This window comes from Balaenoptera physalus (genome assembly GCF_965194825.1).
Source record: "Balaenoptera physalus genome assembly, chromosome: X".
NCBI lineage: Eukaryota > Metazoa > Chordata > Mammalia > Artiodactyla > Balaenopteridae > Balaenoptera > Balaenoptera physalus.
In genome coordinates, this window is record NC_138903.1 from 133,739,922 (window position 1) to 133,766,788 (window position 26,867).

The 26,867-nt window shown below is 59.4% G+C and overlaps 3 protein-coding genes across 9 annotated transcripts; all 3 read right to left on the minus strand.

The window, feature by feature from the left end:
• Positions 1 to 4,195: 4,195 nt before the first annotated feature.
• UBL4A (ubiquitin like 4A) lies at positions 4,196 to 6,868 on the minus strand. Of its 2 annotated transcripts, XM_082447902.1 has the most exons (5): positions 6,706 to 6,868; positions 6,426 to 6,531; positions 5,996 to 6,210; positions 5,774 to 5,880; positions 4,196 to 4,360 (listed from the first exon to the last, which is right to left on the minus strand). In XM_082447902.1, the coding sequence occupies exons 1-5, from the start codon at positions 6,751 to 6,753 to the stop codon at positions 4,249 to 4,251; spliced, it is 588 nt and encodes a 195-aa protein (XP_082304028.1). In that variant the 5' UTR covers positions 6,754 to 6,868; the 3' UTR covers positions 4,196 to 4,248. The 2 variants fall into 2 exon arrangements, with proteins under 2 accessions (XP_082304028.1, XP_082304029.1); XM_082447903.1 differs by lacking the exon at positions 4,196 to 4,360 and having other exon boundaries at positions 5,695 to 5,880; positions 6,706 to 6,866.
• Positions 6,869 to 7,484: 616 nt separating this feature from the next.
• Positions 7,485 to 11,297, minus strand: SLC10A3 (solute carrier family 10 member 3). Of its 3 annotated transcripts, none has more exons than XM_082447853.1 (2): positions 11,168 to 11,297; positions 7,485 to 9,288 (listed from the first exon to the last, which is right to left on the minus strand). In XM_082447853.1, the coding sequence occupies exon 2, from the start codon at positions 9,148 to 9,150 to the stop codon at positions 7,717 to 7,719; it is 1,434 nt and encodes a 477-aa protein (XP_082303979.1). In that variant the 5' UTR covers positions 9,151 to 9,288; positions 11,168 to 11,297; the 3' UTR covers positions 7,485 to 7,716. The 3 variants fall into 3 exon arrangements, with proteins under 3 accessions (XP_082303979.1, XP_082303980.1, XP_082303981.1); XM_082447854.1 differs by lacking the exon at positions 11,168 to 11,297 and adding an exon at positions 10,901 to 11,161; XM_082447855.1 differs by lacking the exon at positions 11,168 to 11,297 and adding an exon at positions 10,530 to 10,889.
• A 3,904-nt stretch (positions 11,298 to 15,201) lies between these two features.
• FAM3A (FAM3 metabolism regulating signaling molecule A) lies at positions 15,202 to 26,846 on the minus strand. 4 transcript variants are annotated; one of them, XM_082447893.1, is made up of 10 exons: positions 26,736 to 26,846; positions 22,602 to 22,674; positions 20,613 to 20,726; positions 20,009 to 20,032; positions 17,759 to 17,882; positions 17,597 to 17,655; positions 17,202 to 17,252; positions 16,796 to 16,880; positions 16,593 to 16,719; positions 15,202 to 15,891 (listed from the first exon to the last, which is right to left on the minus strand). In XM_082447893.1, the coding sequence occupies exons 2-10, from the start codon at positions 22,612 to 22,614 to the stop codon at positions 15,796 to 15,798; spliced, it is 693 nt and encodes a 230-aa protein (XP_082304019.1). In that variant the 5' UTR covers positions 22,615 to 22,674; positions 26,736 to 26,846; the 3' UTR covers positions 15,202 to 15,795. The 4 variants fall into 4 exon arrangements, with proteins under 4 accessions (XP_082304019.1, XP_082304018.1, XP_082304021.1 ...); XM_082447892.1 differs by lacking the exon at positions 26,736 to 26,846 and adding an exon at positions 22,792 to 23,197; XM_082447895.1 differs by lacking the exons at positions 17,202 to 17,252; positions 26,736 to 26,846 and adding an exon at positions 22,792 to 23,198.
• Between the last annotated feature and the right edge of the window lie 21 nt (positions 26,847 to 26,867).

Consider the following 26,867-nt stretch of genomic DNA (forward strand, 5'->3'; position numbering starts at 1 on the left):
ATGAAATGATTTCCAGGATATATTGTTATATGAAAATATGAGAAAAGCAGGGTGCAAATGACAACTGCACACACGCTCACAGACACACATGCTTATTGGGGAAAAAAAATAAGGAGGATGGAAAACCCTGCAACTAGTGAAAATTATCACCTATAGGGGGTTGAGATGGCTATGAGATTTCTTGTAATATACCCTTTTGTGTAGTTTTGACTTTGAACCATGCAAATATTTTATATGTTCAAAAATACGTTTGAGGGACTTCTCTGGTGGTCCAGTGGTTAAGACTCTGTGCTCCCAATGCAGGGAACCAGGGTTCGATCCCTGGTCAGGGAACTAGATCCTGCATACTGCAGATGAGACCCAGCGCAGCCAAATAAATAAATAAAAATAATATATATATATATATATATATATATATTTGAAAGAGTGAAAAAAAGCTAAAATTGAATATAAACAAAAGCAAAAAAAACAAAAAACAAAAAACAAATAAGCCTAACTGCATATCCAATTGATAACAGAACCACACAGAGAAAATAAGTCAGGGAGCTTCCAAATTCAGCCCTCTGACTGTGCTCCCTTCATGGGATACATTCTAAGGACAGAAAGACTCCACTCTATTCTCAGTATGTATGTTGTTGGCAATGATAGTGCTGAGGTGATTGTGAAGCTAGAGTCTAAGGTAGACTCTATCTGGTAGAGGACATGAGTAAATATATCCATATATGGATGTTGTCAGGAACATCACTGTGGAATGAGGGAAGGTGAGAAAGAACTGTACTGCCAGATTGGAATTGAGGACTGCAGTATGAACTCTTAAAAAATAGATTTCCTAGTTTTGTCCAGTGAAAGAGTCTAGAAGCATTGAAACTCCAGTAGCAATGAACACACCCTGTACCCAGACCTTGGTTTCTCAATACCATTCTCCACTAAAAGGAACCAGAGGTCCTTGGAGAGGTGGAAGATTCTAGGTATGGGGCAGGAAAAAATACAAGATGAGCCTGGAGCACCTTGTGGTGCCAGAAAGTAAGGACATGCTTGAAAAGCAAAAGGATGAGGCATGTCAAAGGGACATGGGAGCCAACCAGAAAGAACCAAAGCTAGAACATTTGAGCATCCAAAAGGCTATTAAACCTTTTGGAGGAGGCACCAGGGAAGGTAACATATATGTATTCACTTTAAAATTCCATTGAGCTGTACATTGACGATTTATGCACATTACTCTATGCATGCTATAGTCCAATAAAACTCCCCCTCAAAATGACACTCTTGGATCCTAAGTTGTTGAATAAAAAAAAAACAATGCGGGGACTTCCCTGGTGGTGCAGTGGTTAAGAATCCGTCTGCCAATGCAGGGCACATGGGTTCGAGCCCTGGTCCGGGAAGATCCCACATGCCGCGGAGCAACTAAGCCTGTGCGCCACAACTACTGGGGCCGCACACTGCAACTACTGAAGCCCGTGCTCCTAGAGCCCGTGCTCCGCAACAAGAGAAGCCACTGCAGTGAGAAGGCCACGCACCACAGTGAAGAATAGCCACCACTCGCCACAGCTAGAGAAAGCCTGCGCGCAGCAACAAAGACCCAACGCAGTCAAAAATAAATAAATCAGTAAATTGATTGATTGATTTAAAAAACAAACAAAGAAACAATGTGTCCACCATGACAATTGTGAAAAGGGAAAGCTCTTTATAGAGAAATGCCAACTAATAATTGTAGAAAGAAAGAAAGCATGAGAAAACCACCACTTTGCAGCCACCAATGCAATTCATCCAGTTGGGGGTCATCCTTGGATGGTAAAACCATTAGATAAAGGTTGCTGGGGAAAAGATAGTCACTGGGTCTCAAGGTGTCACCCAGATTACTTGTGCATTAGGGAGGGAAAATGCAACTTTACAAGGGAGACACCAGGTGATCAAACCGAGCCTCCCTAACGGTGGGCAGCCTGGCCCCCTGCCCCTCCTCGCCCTGTGCGGGGAGGGAGAAGGACAGAGCCTGCCCTGGGCCGTGCTGTCCTCAAAACACCTAAGCTGAATCTAACCAGGAAGGAAGCGGGCAAATCCAGACTGGGACTTTCTACAAGGCGAGTCCCCTGGACTCTTCCAAAAATACTGTTGCCTGATTGCCCGTGGAGAAGGGAGGGTTGGGAGAAGCAAAGTCAGCCTCCCACTTCCTGTCGTTAAAAGCCTGGCCGATGGCGTTGCCCTTCAGTGCCGGGCACAAGTGCGGACGCAGGTGCCAGGCGGGAGGGAACTCCCCGTGCCGCCAGCAACTGGGACATGCACTAAAAGAATGACAGGAGGCTTGTGCAGGGGAGCCGGGCATGGCCTCAGAGTCACAGCCCAGAGCTGTGGTCTGAAGCTCAGAGACAGGGCTGGGATGAGCCACAGACATGGGTGCAAAACACAGAAACGGCGATGAAGGTGCACAGGCTCCCCAGGGAGCGACATGGAGAAGGGGTCCGGGGACGGAGTCTCGGGGCCCCCCGACAGTAAGAGATGGGGGTTTGGGGGGAGAACCAGCAAAGGAGCCAGAGGAGTGAGCCACCAAGTGGAAGGAAAAGCGGAGAGGGCGGCAGCAGAGGTGGCCAGGGCCAGGTCCCCAGGAACTCGGGGAGGCTGCTCTGGCTGGGTCCTGGAGAGGGACAGGGGCGACCGTCTCTCCTGCAGGCTTTTCAAGGCCCGGAGGGCTGAGGCCGCCACGGCTGTCGCATCTGCTGCTGGCAGGGCCTGGCACGGCTGAGCAGCACCTGTCGCACCTACTGGAGCTGGTGAGGCCCGGTCTCATCCAGGCCGGCGGGGAAAGCCTGCAAGGCGCCAGCAAATTGTGGGCACAGCCGATCTGTCGCCTGGGCACTTCCAACTCCATGAGCCCCACCCCAAAAGAAACGCTGCTTTCCTCTGAGTCTGCCCCTCCTCCTGTGTGCCCGTGGGAAATGGCACCACAGGCATCTCATTCCAGGTGCCAGACCATTTCTGTCTGAGAGGCCACTTCAGCTGGGCCCTTCACTCATCCTGCCGTCTCCCAGCGGCATTGCGATCACCACAGGGACTGCGAGCTGCACCAGGGCCCTGGGGATCAGGGACTGTCTCGAGGCCCCTCCGCGAGGAGCGGACAGCGGGTCTCGGGGCCCTACAGCGGCCAGGGGCCAGGGGGTAACAGGTGGGTCAGCACCCACCTCCGGGGCGGACACTTGGCCCAAGGGGTACAGTGCCCGCGATAAACATTCCAGCCCCTGTGGAAGGATCTCAGCATTTGGAGCCTCCGGTGTACATGGGGCCACCCCGAGAATCTAAGGGCAAAGGCAGGGTGCAGCCTGCGGCCATTCCATCTTCACGTGCGGTCGCCCGTCTCCTCTCACGATGGCACGGGCCTGGACCGGAGCCTCCCTGGCCCCTTCCCACCTGGGCCTCCCACCTCTCACGCCGGCAGCATCTCCTCCCTCTCCATCTTCCCTCCCCGGCCCTGCCCCTCCACAGCTACATCCTGCTGCGCAGACAGGCTTCCGGAAGCAGGGGTCCGCGGTCACCGTCACGGCCTCTTCCCCACGGCGCTGCCGACGACCTTCTTGCTACCGAGGCGAGAGGAGGCTCTGCCCTGCCCTCCCTGTGCTTCTCGGCACCACTAGCCAACCCCCCCCCCCTTCCTGGAGGGGCGTTCTTGGCCTCTGACACCGAGCTCTCTCTGCAGCCTCCATAGCGTCTCCAGTTGGTGAAGTCCCGCACGGCCCAGTCCTCTCCTCTCTTTTTACGCCATGCTCCCAGGGAAGCCGTCTCATCCGTCCTTACGGCATCTAGGACACCGTGTCCACAGGCCGCTCCCAAACGTCATGGAAGGCTGCATGGGGCTGTGGAATCAGACCAGGTCCGGATTGCAGTCAGTTCTGTCAGCGAGGCGCCTACCGTGCACCCTGAAGACGCCACTCCTGTCTCCCTGTCTAGCCTGATCTCCCCGCCGCCGACTTCCTGACCCCCCGGTCCAACTGCCCAGCAGATGGCTTTGTCACCCCCAAGCCGGGAGGCACTGGCACAAGGGACTCAACAACCGCCTCTAGGGTCTGTCTGCAGCATGCGTCTGTGGGTGTCACTGCCCTGCACTGCACCGGTCAGCCCTCCCCGAGGACCTGGCTTTCGCTGAGAATCTCCCTCTCCCGCCCAAGCCCACCCCACCCCCTGCCAAAATGATGGAGGCACCACCCGGTTCTGACCAACGAAAGGACAGCATTTATTTGCTGGGGGCATCTGAGAAAGAAGCTATGCTACAGGTCGGGAAGGTGCTCCTTGCTGGCTGTGATCGAGGGATTTGGTGGAAGCTGCAGGCAACCATCTTCTGATCCTGAGGCAGAGGCCTGGGATGAAGCAGACGCTGCAGAGTGCAGAGGGGAGGTAGGAAGAAACTGGGTATTTGGTGAAACTGTTTATCTGCTGCCAATACCCCTGGACTTCTCAGTTTCGTAAACCAGTACATTTCCTTTATTGCTTTAAACCAACTTCCTCTACGGTTAAATCAATTACTGGAAACCAAAAGCCGCCCAGCTAATACAGTTCCTTTCAGATCAAAGTCTCACATTCACCTCTAGTGCGACTGGAAGTGTCAGTATAAACATTCCTGACTGAAGAGAAATGAGAGTGTAGGCAAGTCTATCACACAGGCCCTGCTGCTGGGCAGGGCCGGGGCCTTCCATCTGTTCTTCAAAGCCCTTGCCCGTCAGGCCTCTGTCCGTCCTCCCAGCCCGGGGACCCGGCGCTTACCCCACGAGGCCCAGGCGGGAGGGCGGCCCAGGCGCCCTCCTCCGAGGAGCAGGTGCCTCGATGATCTCTAGGGCCCACCCGCCAGCGGCTTCTGCCCCTCCCTGGCCCCTCGAGGTTCCTTGTCAGGCAGTGAGCGGCGTGCACAGCGAAAGTCCCTGTACACACGCAGCAGGGGAAGGGTCTACTTTCACACTGTGGGTGAGCGCAGGGTGTAGGGGCCTGGCTGAGTAACCTCGAGCCCATCACCTGTCATCTCTAAGGGTCGAGGACCACCCGTGTCCAGGAGGAGATAAGCAGAGGGGGTGCCCAGAGAAAAGCTGTGACACTAAGGGCCAGGGCACCCCATCTCTGGGCCGCGCTTGGCCATCACTCAGCTTTTGGCCTCACTTTGTATCTGGGACACAAGGGGGAGGATGGCTGCAGACTCCCGACCCCGGGGGGTTGGGGGTAAAGGAAACTGAGGTTTAAGGAGTGGCCCTCACTGTGCAGAGTCAATGGCTGGGGACCAACATGGCACAGGGACTTGCCTAAGGTAACACCCCAGAGCTGGGTGATGTCCCAGACCCCCAACACGCTTTCCCTTCATCGAGTGCACACTGGTGACAGCAGCCTGAGGGGGCCCAAGGCTGGCTGTCACTTGACCTGCCAATGCCGGACCTGCCAGAGGCGAGGTGACAGGACTGGGCAGCAGGGGCCAGCTGCTTCCCCTTTCAGGCCTGGAAAGGTATTGCTCGAGGGTTTATCCTCAGTGGGCTGAACATGGAATGCCAAAGCCCACCCCTCAGAACCCTTCTAAACAACCCTCTCACCCTGAGGCACTTCTAGAAGCTGGCTGGACTCAGATTGTGGCTCTCCCACTTCAGCACTAGCGCCAAACGTGGGAGCAAACCCAGGTCAAGAGCCGGATACAGGTACCCGCGTACCCGCCAGCTAGTATTATGAGCCGAATTGCAACATGAGAACACATTTAATGCTACATGCAGCTTGTGGCCTGGCCCGGCTCCTCCCCACACTCCGAGAATCCTACTTGGAGAACCCCTTCTCCATAGCTTCAGTCACTTCAGGGTGCAAGAAACGGCCAGCCAAGCGTTCGATGTCATCCAGCGTCAGGCGGCTCAGGGACCTCTCATAATCCTGAGGAGAGAAGGCCAGGAGGATTCAGCGGCGCGGGTCGAGGGGCACACTGGGATAAGGGCAGGGGCTGCGAGCGGCTGGGTGGGACGTGGAAGTCCCGGGCCACGCTGCTCACCCTCTGGAGTTGGTCCAGGACTCTGCTGGCATCTGCGGCGCTGAAGTGACGGGCCAGGACTTTGGAGATTAGAGGCCAGGCGGCTGGGGGTGGGGGCGGGGCCTCGGCCACTGTCTGCTCGCTGCTTTCTTCCAGTAACACCTTCTCCAGAGGTTTGACCACTAGGTTGAGCTTGGAATTGGGCCCAATGCTGTAATCGGAGAGTCTTTTCCCATCTGCCCGAGAGAGATTGATGGAGCTGTGGCCCACGGTGGTGGGAAAGGCCTCGGGGAGGCCAGGCGGAGCGCCGCGGCATCCGGCTGAGGATGCAGCCTCCCCAGGGGTCAAGTGGCCAGAGCCCCCTCCACTCCACTGCTGCCCAGGCTCGGCCCGGACGCCGCGTCCCCTGACTTCCCTCGGGGCTCCCCGGGCGTCTCCTCTCCCCGGTTACCTGCTAGGGCCTTGCCCTTGAACAGCAGCCGCTGCTGGCGGACAGGGATGTTCAGCCTCTCGGAGACCAGATGTTTCAGCGTGGACACCAGCTCGTCCTCCGACACCTGGCCAGGCCGAGGGTGAGAGGCAGGCGGTGAGGCCGCAGCCCCCGCGGAGGGCGGCTCTCCTGGCTTCCCCGGCGCAGCCGGCCCGCCCGGTCCGTCCCCGCCCTCGGCCCGGCCCTGCGCCCGGGGGCCAACCGCGTGAGCCGGCACGGCGGCGGGGCCCGGCGACGCTACCTGCAGATCGCACTCGCGGCCCTGGAGCGCCTTCACTGTTAGCTGCATGGCGGCCGCGGCGGCGTCCACTCCGGCCGGCGCGAAGCCCTACAGCCCCCCGCCGCGCGCAGCCGCCCCGGGCGCGCGCCAGACCCAACCGCCGCTGCCGGAAGTCGCGCGAGGGGCGCGCCCGGCGTCGCGGCCCCGCCCCCCGTGTCGCGTTCCCCCGCCCCCCCCGGCCCCCCACCCCCACCCCGGCGCTCGGGGACCGGCCCGGACCCGGGCCCCGCGGCGACTGAGCCGGGAAGCCCGCGGGGATGGGAAGGGGCGGAGGAACTAGTCGGGCCCGGTCGGCGGAGTCGGGTAGCTGGGACTCGGGGGAGAAGGCGGGCCAGGGGTTCGCTCGCCCCCGCTCACTGCCCGCGGGCGGAACAGGTCAGCGCCGAGGCCGATTCCCTGCCTCTCAGGAGTCCGCTGATGTCCCGGCCCTGCAGAGCTCAACCCGCGGCCCGCGGGCCTCCTGCCGCCTCCTTTCTAGTCGGCCTGCGGAAAACCAGCTGAGTTTGGGAGCGGGCTGGGGAAATAGTCCTCTGCTCTCATCTTCCCACCGCTCCTTCTAGAACAGAGAGACCCCACTCTCAAGAGGGGATGCATGGGGAAGGAGGGCTGAGAGAGAAGGCCTGGGCAGAGGTCACCGTGTCACCCAAGCCAGCCCTCCACCCTGGCCCACACTTACCCAGCCACACCCTTCCTTCCCCCACCCGCAGGCCTCAGAAGGCAAAGACTGGAAGGGACCCAAGCTTGCTTCTCTCTTTTATTGAAATATATTTTCTAGGCAGTGCCCACCTACTGAAATCAGCGTGGCATCTTTGGCACTGAAAGCTGGAGAATAAAAAACGAGTAAAAAAAATAAGCCTGGATTTTTCTGAGTGCATAGTGCATGAGAACTAAAGGCCTTTGGTACACAGGAACTGTGGGGACCGTGGGTGGAGGCTGGGGGCTAGGGGTGGCGAAAGCTTGCCCTGGGGGGCCTCAGGGAACTGCACACACACTGCTATAGATGAAGTGGCCAGTAACTAAGGCCAGCATCTCTGAGGTGCCACTCAGTGCCACAAGGAAGGGGGCCTGGGAGGCATAGTCAGCCTGCAGGCGGCGGAGGGACAGCTGCAGCATGGCCAAGGCCAGCAGGCTGTTCTGCACCCCGACCTCGATGCTGACGGTCCGACGCTGGGCCACTGGCAGCTTCAGGCACGTGGCCAGGCAGTAACCCACCAGGAGGCCAACTGGGGGCACTGTGAGGCCCACCAGCACGATGGGCAGCCTGACGCCCGCCAGGATGAAGACCCCCATGTGGTAGGCCAGGAAGAGGCCGCCCAGGAGCAGCACGAAGCTGAAGGGCTTGATGACCTGCAGCAGCAGCTGCGAGAACTTGGGGAGCTTGGACTTGATCACCACGCCCGCTGCTATGGGGATGGCGATGAACAGCAGGGTCCCCAGGATCTTGGAAATGGGCACGTGGAGTGTCTCGTGGGTGCTGAGCAGGCGGCTGTAGATGGCCGAGGACAGCGGCAGGAAACCGGTGGCAGCCACTGTTGAGATGAAAGTCATGGAGATGGCCAGGGTGACATCCCCCCCGAGGAGGAGGCTGAAGAGGTAGCTCCCCCCGCCGCCGGGCGACGAGCAGGTGATGATGAGGCCCAGAGCCAGGGCCTTGGGCAGCATGAAGACCTTAGCCATCAGAAAGGCGTAGAAGGGCATAACCAGAAACTGGCCCAGGAGGCCCAGCAGCATGGGCTGGGGGCTCTGCAGGAGCCCCTTCAGAACCTCGAGCTCTACTTGGCACCCAAATGAACACTTGTTGACAAAGATAAGAGGCAGGAGCAAGTAGAGTACTGGGTTCTCTGAGAAGTGGACCAAGTCAGTGCCAAGGGTGGCAGGGGTGTCTTCAGCAGCTGAGACCTTGATGCAGAAATCCCTCCGCTCCTCAACCAGCGCGGGCGGGGCCTCACGGGGGTCCAGGAGCTGGAGGTGGAGTGGCGCTAGCCCAGGCAGGCCCGAGTGGATGCTCACCACGAAGCCACCCCCACCAGCCCAGGCTACGGCACTCACGTTCTTGATGGTCAGCACCTCTGTGTCCAGGGAGGTGACCCTCAGCACGGGGCTGGGCCCCGTCCCGTTGCCCTGGCCCGGGTACTGGCTTGAGACCACGATGATGCCCTCGCTCTCCTCTGGGAACTCAAACTCCGTCACGGAGCCATCCCCAATGCTCAAGTAGCGGCGCCCTGTCAGGGGCACGGTACGGCCCACAGCCGTGCTAAGACTGGCGCTGGCTGTGCCCCGCGCCCCCCAGAGCAGGCTGACAAGCAGCAGGCTGGCCCTGAGCATGCCTAGGGGGCCTGTGCAAACACTGCCCCCTCCCGGGCCCGGCCACCTCAGGGAGCTGCACCTGCCCCTCCTAAACACCATGGCTCCTCCCGAAAGATGGGGAGCCCGGGCCCCCTGCGGCTTAGGAGAACAGCTGTGCGGGTGCCGTCAGGTTGTCCTGAGAAGGGTCCATGGGCAAGGCCTGGCCCTGTGCTGCCTTTCTTGATGGCAGAGCTCTTCCTGAGGAGAGAAGGGACATAGAGAGGTAGGTGGCTGGTGAAGGTGAGCAGCTGCGAGCCCAGGAGCGCAGGATCTGGAAGCCCACTGCTGGGAGACTCGCCAGGGCCCCTTGCCGCAAGCCTGGGGGTGGAAACGGAAGGCCTAGTGCTGGCCCTTGAGTGCCATTCGGCTGTCCCCTCCCCAGTCACAACTGCCTCAAGCTTCCCATCCCTCACCCAGAGGGGCCACCTACAGGTCGGAGTTCGCCTTCAGCCCGCTGATACGCGCTGATTTCCCTGGGTTTGCCCACCACAGTGACCATCTGGAGATGTCCCGATACCAGAGGACCTGGGAGAGCCACCCTCAATCCTGTCACCACTAGCCTGTGCCCCACCTGCTTTGAGACGCAGCTGCAGCAGTACCAGAACCGGGACGAAATCTCTGAAGGACTGCCCAGGGATGCCAAGGAAGCAGGCCCACTGAGAGCAGGTTAGGGCATTTGAGTGTCATCTGCCAGGCAGAGAGCAGCCAGCAAAGGGTGAGGCAGTGGGTGACCACCAGGCCAAAGGCCCCAGGGGCTGATGTTCACCATTGACATGTGAACGGCGTTGCTGTGCATGGCCACCTGGCCTACCCTTCCTGCTGACAGGGGTGAGATGGGGGTTCTGGGAGGGAACAGGTCCCCTCTCCCCAGGGGAGTTGCCGGAAGGGGCAGCAGGAAGGGATCAGATAGGGCCACGTGTCCACTGGGGGGTTTCTCCTCCTTCTGTCAGAGCTCCCACTCCCCTGGCAGTCCCAGAATTTGCGCACCTAGAGCCACTGTGCCACATCTGAGGGGCTCTGCTCGAAGTCCAGGGACTCCTCCCCTGCCCGCGTGTGCCCCTAGCAGAGCCTGGAACTACCAGTGAGAGGAGGAGTGTTTCTAGGGGGGCAGGGCGCCTCAGGGGGAAAGGAGGACGTCTGTCTCCTTGCACTTCTCAGTTTGGGCAGCCAGCAGCCTATCGCCACATCACCTGCAGGAACCGGAGCAACCAGGATGAGGACACAGTGCTTCTTCATCAGTACTGTTGATTGACTCACATCCTGCGCTGTCCCAGTCTCGGAAGAGGCCCCTGCTTCTCTAGATCCTATCAGGGTTGGGTCCTGGCCGCCCCCCCGCCCCCCCACCGATGCCGCGGGAGCAGGGGAAGTAGGTGGTTAAGTTCCGCTGTGCCACCCTGCGATGCCATGGCCTCTCCTGGCTTGGGGTTTGCGTCACTTACTCTGGAGGCCTTGATCCGGCCTCGAGTCCCACCACTGAAGAGGGAGGCAGGAAAACCAGAGGGAGTCACAGGGAAAAGATGAAGGCACCCAGTACTGAAGCCACCGGGGTGCTGTGAACCAGTTCAGAAGGGAGAGGAGGCGATGGGCCATCCACCCCGTCCTTCCAGTACCGCTGGCGGCTTTGAGTCACTGAGTCACTGCGTGAGGGATCTGGCCCGGATCCCCACTATTTCTGCTTGCGGTATCGTTAGAGTTTGGGCAGATGCGCCCCTAGGCAGGCGACGGAACCCCGGGCCGGCGGCTTTTTCCATACGGGCCAAGCGTTCGGTGTCGGGGCAGTTGGCAGTGCTGACCCGGGTCGCCTCCCTACCTGGGAGTCCAGAAGTTGTCGGATTGGGCACAATCAGAGCTCGGGCAGGAATCGGGGAGGGAGGGGAGGAGGAGCGCGCCGCCGCCGGGTTCGCGCTGCAGCCCCGCAGCCGGCAAGCCGGCGACCCGCCCGGGCGGTCCCGGGGTCTCTCACGCCACTCCCGGTCCCCGCGGCCGCGCCAGGCCTCACGAACGCGCGGTGGCGGCCCTTCCCGGGCCGGGGCCAGAAGCCGCCTTCCAACCGCCCTTCCCGGACCGAGGCTCTCACCTGCCTCCGCGGCCCCGAAGCTGGGCGCCGGCGCCAGCGGCTGCCGGGCGGGCGGACGCCTCCGAGCTCGGCCCGCCGGGGCCCCGCCCCGAGCCGACGAGCCCCCGCCCCGCCTACCCCGCGGCGGCCTCCTCACCTCTCGCGACCGGGGCGCGTCCCGACCGGAAGTGGCGTGTCTGGGAGCGACAAGGCGGCGCGCGCGCGCGCGCGCCGGCTTGGCAGCGTTCGGGTGGCGGTTGGGCGGCGCTGGGTGCAGACTCGTGTGGCCACCGAGCCGCGGGTCCCAGCCTTCTGTGGTCGCCGCCGGGGCGACTCGCCCCGGGTAGGCACCCCAGTCATTCCCAAACACGCTGCGACCTCTGGGGGCGCTGGGACACAGGCTTAGACGTTAGCCGAGCTCGGACGCCCGAGGGCTGCTGCTAGTGGCGGGAGACGGGGGTCAGGGTTTCGGCCACGTTCCTGCTCAGGGCGCCCAGCCCTGTAGCCCGAGAGCCGAGTCCGACCGACCCAGACTCCGGGGCCCAGGCTCGGCCTTGTTCCACCTTCCTTCGTCCAAGCGTCGACCGAGCGCCTATTTCCACACTGTGTAATATCAGTGAACTTTTCAACCTCTCAAAACTATTTGGGGCCATCAGCAAGGTCCGGAGGCTTCACGGAAAAGGAATGCACACACATGGCATAAGGAAGGGCAAAAAGGTGGTGAGGATGTAGAATGTGGACATGGGAAGACAGTAAGCAAGCAAGTGTAGAATCACGGGGATTTGCATGTTCCCAGAGGCTGCTGGGCAACCGCAGTCAGGCAGCGGGACGATGGCTACCCACTGCTCTGGAAGACCTCTTGTTGGGCTGTGATGGAGGCCAGTGGTGCCCGAACTTGCAGGTTCTTGCCCCCAGGAGGGTCATAAGACACATCGTAGAGAATGTCCAAAGAGACCCGTAGCATCTCTTCTATTTAATTTTTCCAATAAATAATAATTGTAATCATTTAATTAAAAACCTATTAATTTTAATTTAGCCTTATTTAAATACATTTTACTTATTTAAAAATTCTAGTTGTGTATGTGTGCTATAAAGTTCAGATTAGTACATGCGTGTGACATGTAAGCACACACATGGTGAGGGTACACACTCAGGGTTTGATTTATGTCAATGATCCAGAAACATTCAGAGGCCATAGCTCTAGGCTGTTCTTTAGTCTCAGTTCATAAGACATTTGTGTGTGTGGACTTTGTGTCCCAGAAAGTCTGGGACTGTCCCTCTCAAATGGGTTGAGGTGTCCTGATGGAAGCAGGCTGGCACAGGTGAGAGGGCTGAGCTTGGCACATGCTGTGTTGAAGACTGCAGTTTGCAAAAGAGCAGTGGTGCTGTCGCTGTCTGAGGATGGGGTAAAACTGGCCACAGGGAGAAGGGGGATGGGTCAGCTGGAAGAACTGGGGATGGAAAACCTAAAAGATGTGTTCGCTCTTGAGGAAACCTGCGTTTTTATATTCCAACTGGACGGGAATCGGTGCCAGGGGTCAAGGGGAGCAAATGTAGTTAGAAGGCTGCTCCCCACTATCATCAGTCCCTTCAGTCTTCCCTGAAAAGCCAGAGTGGGCGGGTGGGCTGTCCGACATGAGGGAATTTAGAGGCCTTCCCTGCAGGAAAAAAGGGGTGGCTAAATTAAAGACAAGAGAATGTTTGTAGTTAGTTTAGGGGATTCATAATTTACCCCAGAAGAGAAGGAAGGTCTCTACGAATCAGTCAAGGGTATCTAGTTCCAAAAGAAAAGTCATCTGGACAGACAGAATAGATGGCACAAACGATAGTGACAGCTAAAACAACATCCGTGCACTTCAGATGGGAGACCTGCCACCGTCCTGCTAACAGGGTCACAGTGATGACCCTGAAAAGTGTGCCTACCTCCTGCTCTCCAGGCAGGGGCCTCCAAGTAGACCGTGTGATAAATCAGCACGCATGGAAGGCATATTCTATACAAGCACAAGTACGGGATGTGTTTGGTATTTACCGGGAAATGTAGTGACAACTGGCATTTTTGCATGCCCAGCAACAGGTCACGGCCCCCGAGTTTTCTTTGTGGGGCCATCCCTCCTCCATTCTCGGTACACAAGGTTTGCATGAGGATGACCCCAACACTGGCCTCTGGGGTGGGCACAGGCCCAGAGGTAGCCAATCAGAGCCACACAGACTGAGACAAGGATAAACCCATAATCCAATCTGGACCGATGAGAGGTAGTTCCGGGGGACTTGGGCTGGAACGACTGGCAAGGTGGGGGCTCTTTTCTTGCTGGGGTTGCTAACCTGGGACATCTACTGTTGCTCCCCCTGCCTGGGGAAGACAGCATGTTTGAAAAGGATGCAAACACAAAGAAAAGCGGAGCCAAGAGATGGAGAGCCCGTATCCCAAGGACATTACTGGAGCTGGAATCACCCGTAGGCGTTGGGGTCTGTTACAGGAACATTAAGCCTCCCTCCCCTGTCATTCTGTATTTATTTTTGCATATGCCAGTTGAGTTGGGACCCTGTCACTTGTAACTGACGGTGTCTTAACTCCTAAGGGTAGGCCTGGGGGACAAAACCCTGGCGGAAGGGGACTGCAGGATGTAGAAAGACGTACCTCTGCTTTGGGAGGTCGGGCGGGCTGCGTTCCACACCACTGCCAGCATCCTACCTGCGTTGGGCCACGTGGGGGATAAAGCTGGCCTGCCGTTTCCATCTGTGTGACTCTGGCGCACGCAGTGAAGGTCTGGGGCAGGTCAGCTGGCTCAGCAGTTGTATAAGAGGCACCTCCCAGCCTTGCGGTGCGGCCCTTCGCTGAGATGCGTTTCATTTGGGGCGAGCGACTAACCTTGCGGGGCCCTATTCATCTGGCTTCTAACCTCCCAGCTCCAGGGAACTTTCCTGAGCACACCAGGGACCATTTATCTTCCGTAAACGGGGCTCACCAGCAACCAGCAGCACTTGCTCGCTAGGGTTGATCACTGTGGCAGCCCCACTGGGTACATCTAGATTCATCAGACTAGTCTCTCTACTTTGGAGGATGCTGAAAATGTCCATAATAGAAGGTTTAAAAAATGAATACATGTATGATACTATAGTGGTAAGTACTCGTCATTATAAACACTGCCAAACGCACAGACTGTACGACGCCAAGAGGCGGCCCTGGTGCCCACCCTGGGCTGCGGGTGCTGACGGCGTGTCAGTGGAGGCTGGGTATGCGGGAGCTCTGGACTTTCTGCTCAACTTTGCTGGGAACCTAAAACTGCTCTAAAACAGGAAGTCTATTTAAAAATGAAGACACGTAAAGCTCTCGGCACAGGGTCAGGCTGCGTTTCAGCTTCTGTGAACACCGTCTCCCAGGTAAGCAATCCGGGCCCTCCTCACGTCTCCACTTCCTGATCCTTCGCAGCCATGGCTATGGCCTCACAACCACAGCTTCTCCTCCCGGGCCGTCCCTCGCCTCTCTCTCCTCTTCTGCCACCTCCTTAAATACTTTCATTTCCTGATGCCGTGTTCACACTCTCGCAGCACCTAAGCCCTAGAGGGGGGACCTGCGAGTCCACCGCCCCCGCCACGGCCCCCTTGAGCCTACCTGGCTGGCGCCCCGATTCCTCCGTCTGGGAAGTCCCAACCACCTTCTCTCCTTTTTGTGACCCCAGACCATTTCTGCACCCTCATGTGCTTTTCCAGAAAACTCCTTACAGTTTCTTGCTGGTTCTCACCCCTTGCAGGGAAATATAACTGCAATCTGCGAGAAATGCCAAATAGCCCTCGTGACTCGGCCTCTTGCTGGCCTGATTTCAAAGGCATCTAACACTGAGCACTGCGGGGGAGACACACGAGCTCCTGCGGGAGGCCGGGGGGAGGGGGAAGCTCCTGGGTTGGCTTTAATCCCCATCCCGGTCCCTATAGGCCTGTGCCGTGTCTAAGGGCAACGCTACAGGGATGCCCGCAGGGGAGCCCCTCTGCTCACCACCTGAGTCACATCTCAAGGACACCACCCCCCGACTCCCCTCTGAAGGCACCTCATTCCATCGGGGGCCACCAGTTTATTAAGACGTCATTTAGAAAGCGGGCCCTCTGACAGACAAACCGCAGGAGCTGCCACCCGCCGTGCTAGGAACTGCCATTGGGCTGGCGACCTCACTGCCCGGCCTGCCTGGCTCCCAGGCGGTCACCCCTTCCCGCGAGAGCAAGGCAGGAGGCAGCCAGGCGCCGGGAGTGGCCACCACATTCGGCTCAGCAGGACGAATCACACTGGAAACAGGACTGGCCTGCACAGCAGCGAGCCACTCTGGGACGGAGAGGTTCCGGAAGATGCCCCGACCTGCCAGGCAGCTGCTATCAGACTTGGGGCCGCAGGCGCTTGGGACTTGGGTGGGTGTTGGCCAGCAGAGCAGCTTTAGGAAAAGGAGACGGGTACCTGGGGTCCCCAGACAAAGCGCCACGGGGCCGCAGTGCAGCCCCACCGCTGGGCCCAGTCTGGTCACTGGTCACCGCCTCGGAGCCCTGATGTGCTGGGGCGGAGCGTTCCTGGCTGGGCGTGGGGTCGGGCCTCAGCGCTGTGCCAGCGCCTCCTCCGGCTGGGTACACACAGCCTCACTTAGTCTGGTCCTCGAGCTTGGCCGCTAGCTGGCCGTGGTCCTCCTGGGGATGCAGCCTTCCATCTCCAGCGCCTCAGGCCAGCCTTCGTATTTATTGGTGTGCTTACTGTTCTTCACGTGCTGCGGGTCGGTGGGGGCAGGAAGGCACGGGCTCAGCCCTCGGGCACCAGGGCCAGACAGAACTCTCTGTCCCCCTGTGCTGGGGTCAACCAAGCGTGCAGCCTCGGGCACCCGCCACCTGTCTGTCCCATTGCCTCAGCGTTCTCATCTAAAGACGGCAGCAGCTGCCCTGGCCTGCCCCCTTGCAGGGTGGGGGGGGTCACCTTCTTTGAGCGTAGGTGGGCCTGGCGCGCGATGGGAAGGGAAGCAGGGGGTTGTGTCCCTGCCCTCACCAGCCCTCAGGGAGCCGCTGGAAGCTGCGGGAGGAGCAAGGCCACAGGGGGCGTTTCTCCTCTGGGGGCTGAGCTGCTCTTTTGGCAGCCAGAGCCTTCCAGAAACTGGCCGAACAGCCTGTTTGCCTTGTCCTGCTGTGGGGAGCAGGGTGTGCAGGGTGAACTGGGGTGCTGGGTTTTGGGGGGATGGGACGGCATGCAGGATCTTAGTTCCCCGACCAGGGATTGAACCCGTGCCCCTTGCAGTGGAAGCGCGGAGCCCCAAACACTGGACCGCCGGGGAAGCCCCAGGAGCAGCTTACAGACGTGTGGGCCGCTGTGTGTGTGGGTGCTGGGCGTGAACAGAGGGGACCTCAGAGGATGCAGGCAGGAGGGGAGGGCAGACTGGCCTGCGCCGGGCAGTGGGGGCCCCAGGGCCTGCGCCCATACCTGCTCAAAGGGGCTCTTGTTCTGCACACCCTTGGCCCCTACAAACACCCAGCTGTCCCGGAAGGCCAGGTCCTTGACATTCTTGCTGCCCAGATCGCTGAAAAGCTTCTTGGTCTCTTCATTCATCCTGCCCCACAGAAGGAAGAGATATGAGCCGTGACCACAGAAGGGTGAGGCCTCGGCCAGCCTCGGCCATTACTTACTTGGTGGCTGGGTCATCGTAGGAAGCCACAAACACCAGGGTGCCTTCATGCAGCGGCCGGATAAACTTCAGTAGATCATTGACATCTGGGGGGACAGTTCCCGTGGAGCATCAGGCACCACTGAGCACCCGTCCCTCACCAAGCCCTGTTCTCCAGATGGGGAAACTAAAGTAGTGATCAAGCCAGGGACACGGCCCGGCCAGGGCTGCTGAGTGAGTGCAGGGACCAAATGGTACAAGAAGCCAGGGCCGAAGCCCTGACCGTACACCTGGCCTTCTCCCCGGCTTTTCTGAACCCAAGGAAGTGCTCAAGACGCCCCAGCGAGCGGACAGAGGGAGCAGCTTTCAGGGGGAAGATGCCGTCTTTCTGCCCACAGTCAGAAGGCGGAGGCCGCGGCTTGACTCACCTCCCGCCCACATGTCGAAGGCGCGGGCCTCGATGAGCTCTCCGCTTACCCCTGGTCGGAGGGAAGGATGGGTGCTGCTGGAAGCTTCTCACCTCCCCCCATATTCATGCCCACCGTGCCCCTCGTTCAGACCGCTGGGACCCACCCGAGGCTGTGGAGCTTCTGCTCAGCACTGGGGGCCCTCCAGGGGCTCCCCATGAAGCAGCCTCCCACCTCCTGGAAACTCCCAGTTCTTCACTGCTGCCACGCTCTCGTCCACTGGGTCACCTCTTCTATGGAGCCTTCAGCTTGCACAGACCCCTTCCCAGGCCCCCCTGGGAATCCCTGGTGGCGGGGTGGAAGGAGGGCAGCAGGTTGCGGCTCAGCTTTGCCTCTCTGCTCCGTGGGCAACTCACCATTCACCAGGGCGATGTTCAGTCCCCGGCCCACGTTGTCCTTGACACTGCTCATGAGCCTAGCAGGGGGACAGAGCCTTCCAGCGGCACGTCTACCCTGCTCGACTCCGGTCCTCGCAGACCCAGCTCCCCTCCCCACCCCCGCCCGCCTGAGGAGCTCACATCCTGTCCTCCAGGCAGATCTTGGGTCCAATGACGTTGGCAGCCCCGCTGACCATGCGGAAGGCCAGGTGCTCCTCGGGACACGGCTGAGGCAGGCCGCATTTGTACTTCCTGGCCCTCGGCTCTGGGTAGGGACAACAGGGGTGACCCATGGGCCTGGCCCTGGGGGCACCCGAGACCTGAGAGGGGGAGGTCAGGACCAGCCCATAGGGAGGAATGAGTGACCACAGACCAGGGGACTGGCGTGGGGTGGGGACGTGGCTCAGGCCAAGGAAGGGACACTTCCATGGACACTGTATCCCACCGGGGCTGGCCTCAGGGCAAGGTGACAGGGACCCCAGGGAGGCTCTTTGGCCACTGGTGGGAGAAGAGAAAGGAGGCAGGAGGGCTGGCCTGGGCTGTGGCCCCACCGGGAACAGAGGACAGGAGGGAAGGAAAGCCGCTGGGAGGGCAGGTGCAAGGACCCCGTGGAGAGGGCACGAGGAGGTTGGTCTCTATTACGAGGCGACCTGTGTCCCCACAAAAGATGTTCTCAAGTCCCAACTCCCAGGACCTCAGAACGTGATCCTCTGTGGAAATAGGGTCATTGAAGTTATAATTCGTTAAGATGAGATCATCCTGGAATAGAGTGGGACCTAAATCTAATGACACGTGTTCTTACAAAAGACAGAAGAGAAGACACAGACACGGAGGAGAAGTCCTTGTGAAGATGGAGGTGGAGATGGGAGGGAGGCGGCCACAAGTCCAGGGACACCTGAGGCCACCAGAAGCTGGCAGAGGTGAGTAAGGGTCCTCCCCTGGAGCCTCTGGAGGGAGTGTAGCCTTCCAACACCTAGATTTCAGACTTCTACCTTCCGGAACTGTGAGAGAATACACTTCTGTTGTTTAAGCCACCCGGTTTGTGCTACTTTGTTATGGCAGCCCCAGGAAACTGATACAGATTCTGATACCAAGAAGTGGGGTGCTGCCATAATAAATCCCTAAAAATGTGGAAATGGCTTTGCAATTGGGTAATGGGTAGAGGCTGTAGAATTTTGAGGTGCATATTGGGAAAGGCCTAGATTGCCTTGAAGAGACTGTTGGTAGAAATATGGACATTATAGGTGATTCTGGTGAGGGCTCAGAAAGAAGAGAGAGGAGCAGTAGAAAGAGCTCCTACGGTCTGGGATCACGCACGTACCATCGTGACCAGGCTGTCGATGGAAATGTGAATGCTAAAAGTGCTTCTGGTGAGCTCTCAGACAGAAATGAGGAACATGTTATGGGACACTGGAGGAAAGGCCATCCTTGTCATAAAGTGGCAAAGAACTTGGCCAAATTGTTTTCTACTGTTTTGTGGAAGGTAGAGCTTGTAAATGCTGAACTTGGGGATTGAGCTGAGGAGATTTCCAAGCAAAGTGTTGAGGGTTTCTCCTTGCTGCTCACAGTAACATGTAAGGGAAGAGAGATAAATTGAGGATGTAATTGTTAAGTATGAAGGAACCAGAATATGAAGATCTAGAAAATTCTCAGGCTAATCATATTGCAAAAAATGAGAAAGCAGGCTCGGGAGAGAACACCAAGGGTGTGGCTGGACAACTGTTGGTAAAGAGCTGGGCCGTGTGACCTGTGGACCAACTCAACCATGTCAGCGGAAGCCAGGAATGGAGAGATGAGGTTATCCAGGAAAGATCTGGAGGACTCTCTTGTCTTACAGCTTAGAACCTCATGAATTGCGCAGGAGATCAACAGAGTTTTTGAGAATTTTATACCAGTAGAAACACTGCCAGCCTGGACTGAAAGGGACAGAGAAAGGACAGAAGGGAGGAAGGATGATTCCAAGGGCAGAGCAATGGCTGCAGAGGCCAGAGTTGGCTCAGGCCCAGAGGGAGGGTAGGATCGTCCCCTATGTTCCAGATTCCCCCTACCCCCACCAAAGGCCCAGGGATTCTTATGTTTTGAAATCGAATGGATCTGCCCTGCTGGGTTTGGGACTTGCTTGAGACTGATGACCCCTTTATTCCTTCCAATTTCTTCCTTTTGGAATGGGAATATCTATCCTATGCCTGTCCCCCTAGTGTATTCTGGAAGGAGGTAACTTGTTTTCTAGGCTCACAGCATGCAAGCAGCTCCAGTGGGCTGTGACGGCTAGTTTGGGGAGGGATGAATGGAGAAGAGAAACCCTGGAGGGCTGGGGACAGGCACGCGTGTCACAAAAGTGGTAAGCGGGGTGGGCGCAGGGGAGGAGCAGGGAGGTGACAGGAGCCTTACCTGCAGTCACTGAGTTCTCTGGGCCTGTGGGTACAGAGAGTTGTTTCTGTTAGTGTGGACCTTGCCCAGGGCCCGCAGCAGGGCAGCTCCTATACTGTGAAGGGCAGTCAGGTTCAGGGGCCAAGGGCTAAGCCAGGCTGACCTTGGCACGTACGTCCCTGCTCAAGTCTAAATGATGTTCACATGCAAAGCTCTCTGCTCCAGGAAAAGGGTAGATCGGAATTGCAAAAAGTACTTAGGTGATGTGTCACCAGTAACGAGGTGTCGAGTCCCCTCCCCATCTCAGAACCCAGCGGAAAGCCTGCAGGGAACAACTTGGGAGTCATCCCCAGCGTTCAGCAGAAGCCCCCCTGCCCCTCACGCGGGCCCCAGTGAACAAAGGATTCTAATTAGCGGGGATTGGCGTTTCCAGCCGAAGCAACTGGGTGGCAGGGGGAAGGCTGTGCCGGATGCCAGGAGGCGGACCGAGGGCAGCTACAGGTGCCCTGCCAGGAAGAGACAGCAAACCCAGGCCACCGCCACCCCCACCCCGAGCCTCAGGCTGCAGGCCCAGGCGGCCGCGCCGGGGACCTCGTAGCGGGGCGAGGGAGAGTCCCACACTCACCGGCGAAGAGTTGCTGGATGCGAGGAAAGCCACCGCCAGGCCCACCGAGGAGGATGCTGGCTACGAGCCAGGTGAGGCCCACGGTGATGACCAGGGCCACGATGCGGAGGGGACCTAGAGGCATGACAGACACGGGCAAGGCCTCCTCGGGTGCCAGCGAGCTCCCGAACGACCCCAGGGCCTCTCATGATCGGATCTCCCCAGGCGCTTGGGAAGAAGTGACGGGAGAACAGGAAGGTGGGAGCTCCTGGCGGGCGAAGGAGGAAGCTGAGCTCCAACTCCAAGGCTCAGCTTGGCTCTCCCTGGCGGTGTGGAGGGGCCCCCTAACCTCCTGCTTCTGAGGCTACCAACGTCTTTGAGTCCCTGCCATCCTGCCCCCCTTTCTCCTGTGACGGTGACGGAGGCGGTTCCTCCTCCTTTGCAAGGCCAGGCAGATCCTCCCTTCCCCTGCTGTGAGCTGGGCGCCGAGCTCTCCACCCTGCTCGGCTTTTCTTAGCGTAGCGGTCACTTTGTCTCCCTCTTTCCCCTCTATTTTCAACACCTCCCATCCTCAGAAAACGCGGGAGGAGAGGCCTCCTTCGGAATCACATCCGCAGCCAGAGGCGGGGCTCTGCGCCCTCCCTTCCTCTCCCTGCCGGCTCCTCCAAAGTCCTGTGCGCCGGCTCCTTCCATAGGCTTCCCTCCCGTCTCGCAACCTGCCCCTCTCTGCCCTTGCCTCCATTACCCCCGCAGGACGGCTTGTGGCCAAGGCCGCCTGGGGCCTTCTTGGTGCCAGCGCCCCGGGTTACCTGTTGGCCCTAACGTCCCTTGACCCTCAGGTGGCCACGCAGGCTGAAGCCCTCCCGCGGAAACCCTTCTCGGCTGGCTTCTGGGGCAGCACCCTTGAACCCCACCTGGATGCTCCTCATCCTTCTTGCTTAGATCGTCCTCCTTGACCCTCCCCTGAAAAGCTGGACTTTCCCCAGCTCCTGTCCCACACTGTCCTCTCTGCCTTTACCCTACTCTCCGTCTCCTCTCCTGCCTCGACTCTACCTAGAGGTGCCCTGCTCTGCTCCCAGCCTTGAACTACCCCTCACGAGCACTGACTGTACGTTACCACTCCAGCCCTGACCACTCTTGAGGCCCCGCTCTCCCAGCCAGTTCCTCATGGGTCAGCTCCCCCGGGATACATTCATAATGCTTCAACTTTAGCAGGTATGAAGTCCACCCCCCAACCTATCCGTCCCCAAGCCCCCTTCATCTTAGCTGTCCAGGCGACAGCAGGGCTGGCACTGGGTTCACATCCAACCGCAGGGCCACGGTGGTCAGCTTCTCGTCTGAGACCACAGCCTCGCCCTGTCCGCCCAGCCGCCGTGCTCCCTGGAGCTCTCTCCCACAGCTCTGCTTCCAAACAGCGGCCAGTTATCCCATTTGGGAGAAATCTATTATCATAACCCTCATCTCACAGCTGAAAAGAGAGAGCTGGGAGCTGAAGTCCTCAGATGTGAAAGGATTTGCTCCAGGTCATAGAATGAGTGTTTCTGCAGAGTCCTCTGTTTCAAAAACCAAACCCAGGGACTTCCCTGGTGGTGCAGTGGTTAAGAATCCGCCTGCCAATGCAGGGGTCACGGGTTCGAGCCCTGGTCCGGCGAGATCCCACATGACGAGGAGCAACTAAGCCTGTGTGCCACAGCTACTGAGCCTCTGCTCTAGAGCCTGTGAGCCACAACTACTGAGCCCACGTGCCACAACTCCTGAAGCCCGCGCACCTAGAGCCTGTGCTCTGCAACAAGAGAAGCCACCGCAATGAGAAGCCCACGCACCGCAGGGAAGACCCAACATACCCAAAAATAAATAAATAAAAAATAAATAAATGTATATTTAAAAAACCCCCAAACCCCAAACCCAGTGGTTCCACCACCCCCGGCCCTTCCAGACAGACCTCTGGACACCTGGGCCTCCAGCCAAGTCTCCTTTCCAACTCTCCGGTTCACTGTGGAAGCCACCCACCTGCCAACCTCATGTCCACTTCTCCCGCTGGAGTGGGGCAGCCGTCAGGTGCAGCGTTTGTGGACTGTGCGCTCTGGGGGGCAACAAAGCAGAAGAGCAGGTTTGGGTGGGGGTCAGGGATGATGAGCCCGTGCTGGGTCCCAGCTGTGGGGCGGGCGCGATCGGTGCACCGACTTGCTCGTCCAACTACCTGGCCAGGCTCCTCGGGAAGGCGGAGAGAAGCCCGGCTGGGACCAGAGGGGCCTCGGAAACCTGGAGGCTCACGATCGTGCCCACGGGAGCCTCTGGGCCTGGGAAGTGGAAGTGGTTCTCCCGGACGCGGGCGTGGGAGGCCCCAGCTCAGGCCCCCCCCCGGGCCCCCGGGCCTGGAGGTCGGCGACGCGGGCCGGGCCGGCCAGAGACTTGCCTGGCGGTGGGGGGGGGATGCGAGCTCGGTCAGGGGCAGCCCCGTCAGCCCGGCTGCCCCGCTCTGCTCGGCGAGGCGAGGCGAGGGAGCTCCGCGGCGCGGAGCGAGAGGCCCGGCAATGGCGGCCCAGGGCGGTAGCACGGCCCGCAGGCGCCACCCCCGCCATCGGTTGGGGCTGGGCGACTGGCCACCGGGTGGGAGGGGCCCGAGCCGGCCCCGCCCCCGACGCACGCTCCGGCGGAGCCGCGGGGTCGGCCTGCCAGGCTGCCAAGGGGAGGGGCCCTACTCAGCCCCGCCCCCGAGGTCTCCTCTGAGACTTCGTTCACGCGGGAGAGCCGAGCGTTCCCGGGCTTTGAGGGCAGGGCTATGCTCGTGCCCTAAGCTCGGATTTCTGAAGTTTAGGAAGGGGTGGATGGATCTGGGGGCGTAATTAGACATTGTTTCAAAGTTCAAATGTGTGCCTTTTCGAAGCCCGGAGGGACAGAAGCGTGTACGGGAAACAGCAGAATGCGAAGGGCCCGGGGTCAGCAGGCTCAGCCTTCTGCGGCCTCCCTTTCGCCGTCTTCTTTCTAGAGGGCAGCGCGCTCACACGCTGTCACCCCTGCCTGCTCCTCCAGCCTCCTTCACAAAGGCGCCCCCGACACCGCCCAGGGCACCCCGATCACCTCCCGCGCTGGGAGAGCTGGGGCCACCTCTGTCACCTGGACCCGTCTTTCTGGACGGCAGCGGCCCTGCGGCTTGAGAACCACTGAAACATCCGTGCCCTTTGACCCAATGACACCACTTTCGGGAAACCTTCCTAAGGAAAGAACCCAGAATACAGAGAAAGTCGATAGAGCCAGGCAGTGACGGAGCTCTGGTTAGCCCCCAGGAGCTTCTACACTGGCATTCACAACACTCTCTCGTTCTCCCTAACAAGATCAAGGTGATAAGTTTCAGGCCCCTGTGCTGCTGTCACGGGTTGGTATTTGAGTTTTGTCATGGAATTTGGGACCAGAAATAGTGCTGACCATTTGCCAAACTCTCACATATCTGTGAGTACCAAGCCCTGGGCACCGTGCCCTCCTTAGTGCTCTTCCCTGTAATGCTGGCAGTTGTGGTGCCCAGTAGGCGAAGCTCCTGCCAGGCACAGGGCAGTGGCCAGACGGCTAGTTCTTAGAGGACAGTGTTTACATCTTGCTCAGAGCAGGCATTTTGGAAAGACTGGTTTAATGAGCCCCCCTGAGGGCCCAGAGGCACATTCACCAACCCCAGGGGCACCACCCTCGGGAGGGCCAGGGGCCTGGGATTCATCCCAAGCCTTCTGTGCCTCAAGGGGCAGCTTTGTTTCTCCAGGAATGTTTTTTGATGGGGACTTGGAGCGCATGAGACCCGCCTGTCATAGACCCTCATGGCCCTGCCCCAGTGCGGGCACCCAGCGGGAGATGGCAGAGAATGTAGTTCCCACAGCTGCGGCGCCAGTTCACTGTGTTTCCTTGGCTCCTTGTGTCCCTGCCTGAGTGTAGGCACCCAGAGCCCGCGCGCTCAGCTGATCCCTTGTTCCCCTCTCAGTGTAGACACCGAGCACAGAGTTGTCACTTGACAGTGCTCACGTGGGCCTGCATGCTCACGCCCCTGTGCTGGCACCTCCCACCTCTACCCCGAGTAGGCACCCAGAGCTGAGGTGACGGGCGACTGTCCTATCACGGGACCTCTTGCCTATACCCTAGATTAGGCAATCGGATCTCCGGTGACAGCTGAATGCCCTCACCTGAGGCCACCTCTGCCACAGTGTAGGAACCCAGAGCCGAGGTGACAGTTAAATGACCTCCATGGTCCCTCACTCTCCGTTCCAGCGTAGCTACCAAGACTTGTGCTTGTAGTCGACTCACCTCACCTGGCCCTCACGTCTCTGCGGCGTGGAGCTGTGCGGAGGTGAAGTGGCATTTGAGTGCCCCCTGCTGGGCCTCATGTCTCTGCCCCAGGGTGGCTGCCATCGCTGAAGTGCTACCTGTGTGCCCTCACCTGCCCCTCATGCCTTTACCTGAGGTTGGGCCTCTAAGCCTCGCCCTGGTCCAGGCATCCCACAGTTAAATGTGAGTTGAACGTCGAAACCTGGGCCCAATGCCTCTCACCCAGTGTAGGCACCCAGAGCTAAGGGGACTGTTGGCTGTCCTCGCCTGGGCTCTCCTGCTCTGTCCCACTGTAGAGATTCAGTGCCAGTTGAAAGCCCTCAGCGCCAATGTTGCCACCCAGAGCTTAGGTGACAGGTGTCTTTCCTCACCAGTGCGTCGTGTCTGTTCCCCATCCTAGGGCCCCAGAGCTGTGACATTTGTCTCAACTCAGCGAGGCCCTAAGGACTATGTCAGAGATGAGGGGACCGGTGACTGTCCTCATAGGGTCCCTCATGCTTGTGGCTCCAGAATGGAGGTGACAGCTGAACGTCCTTACCCGGGACCTCATGCTTCTTCCTCATTTCAGGCTCCTAGAGCTGAGGTCACAGCTACTGTCCCTCTCAGGTCTCTCATCTCTGTCATCACAGGCACCCGGTGTCAGGTGAAGCGGGGCATCCTCACCAGGGCCCTCCCGTCACTGCCACAGGGTAGCACCCAGATCAGAGGTGTCGGCTGATTGCCCTGGCCTGGGCCCTCTGTCATGGTGGGGACACTCAGACAGATGGGGAGGGTGCCCACCTGGGTCCCCACCCCTCACTCCCTCCCTCTCTCCCTTCTCACAGGCGGTTATCACATTTTGGGGGCCCAGGAGGAGCTGGGTCCCTCCTCCACTTCAGGCTCCTGCCCCTACATGGATCTTCTGTGCTGCTGAGTCCCCCTCGGTGACGCCATGCCAGAAGGTCCCCCAAGGGGCCTGGGGCCTGGGAGGACCATCCCCAGCACACAGCTCTACTGTAGAGCGTCTGTGGGGCTCTGTGAGTGGGCTCTGAGCACCAAGACCCCAGCGGGGTCAGGAAGGGCCCCCTGCACCTCCGTTCATTTGGTTTTTATCCCGAAGGTTTGAGGTCATCCTCAGGCCCGGATTTTGAGGGTTTGAGGTCCCAGGACTGGGCCAGGGACTCGGCTGCCCCTTCCCCGGGAGCAGCACAGCGCCCCCTGGCGGTGAGCAGAAGGCCCGGCTGCGGCTCCTAGGACCCGCTCCATCGCGTTCCGGGCCACCATCTCGGGGTCTCGCGCTCTCGTGCCATCCTGGGCCTTTTGCAAAGCCTCATCTGCCCCTCACGGGCACGTGGCTGCACCACAGAGTCAAGGGCAGGACCCTCTGTAGCCACGCCGGAGCCAAAGCGTTACAGGGGGTCGCGTGAGTCCCTAGGCCCACACCATCAGCTCCCGGCGAACCTGGGCGACTTACGGCCCCTTCCCCAGGCCACAGGCATCAGGAGGACCAAGGCCACTGCCCCCCCGCCCCCAGGCTGAAGCCTGGCCTGTAGTCCTGTCCACGTGGGGCCTTCTCAGCTGCTCTGCGTGGACCTGGGCCAGGAGGCACTGCGGGATCCGGATTCCAGCCGCCCCTGTCCCAGAAAGCCCCTCCCTTCCCCGTTCACCTAGGTCTACGTGAACTCTGTGGTCTCCCTCCTGCACAAGCTGGAAGCGGCACGTCCTCTGGTTACAGGAGGGGTCGGGGAGAGCGGGGATGGCACCTGGGGATGCAGCCGGTGTGCAGGGTGGGACTCACCCTAACTCACGGGACAGGAGGCGGCCAGCCCCCACTCGAGTTCCTTCTCGTCTACTTACTGCTCCTGCAGAGTCCTGGGTGGGAGCCGCCGCTCTGCCCCCAGCCCCAGGGGCTGTGCAGGGGTTAAGGAGAGCTGGTTGTCAGCGTCAGGCTGAGGAGAGGCCTCCGTGATGGGAGCGAAAAGCCCTAGA

Coding starts and splice junctions, on each gene's coding strand:
- FAM3A (XM_082447893.1), bottom strand. Junction 17,656..17,758: donor ATCTGCCTGGAGGACAGGAT/GTGAGCTCCTCA, acceptor TCCCCCTGCTAG/GCTCATGAGCAGTGTCAAGG. Junction 16,720..16,795: donor TACGATGACCCAGCCACCAA/GTAAGTAATGGC, acceptor TCTGTGGGGCAG/GATGAATGAAGAGACCAAGA.
- UBL4A (XM_082447902.1), bottom strand. CDS start 6,753: ATGCAGCTAACAGTGAAGGCGCTCCAGGGCCGCGAGTGCGATCTGCAG. Junction 5,881..5,995: donor TCCTGGACCAACTCCAGAGG/GTGAGCAGCGTG, acceptor TTCTCTCCTCAG/GATTATGAGAGGTCCCTGAG. Junction 4,361..5,773: donor ATGGAGAAGGGGTTCTCCAA/GTAGGATTCTCG, acceptor TGCACTCTGCAG/CGTCTGCTTCATCCCAGGCC.
- SLC10A3 (XM_082447853.1), bottom strand. CDS start 9,150: ATGGTGTTTAGGAGGGGCAGGTGCAGCTCCCTGAGGTGGCCGGGCCCG.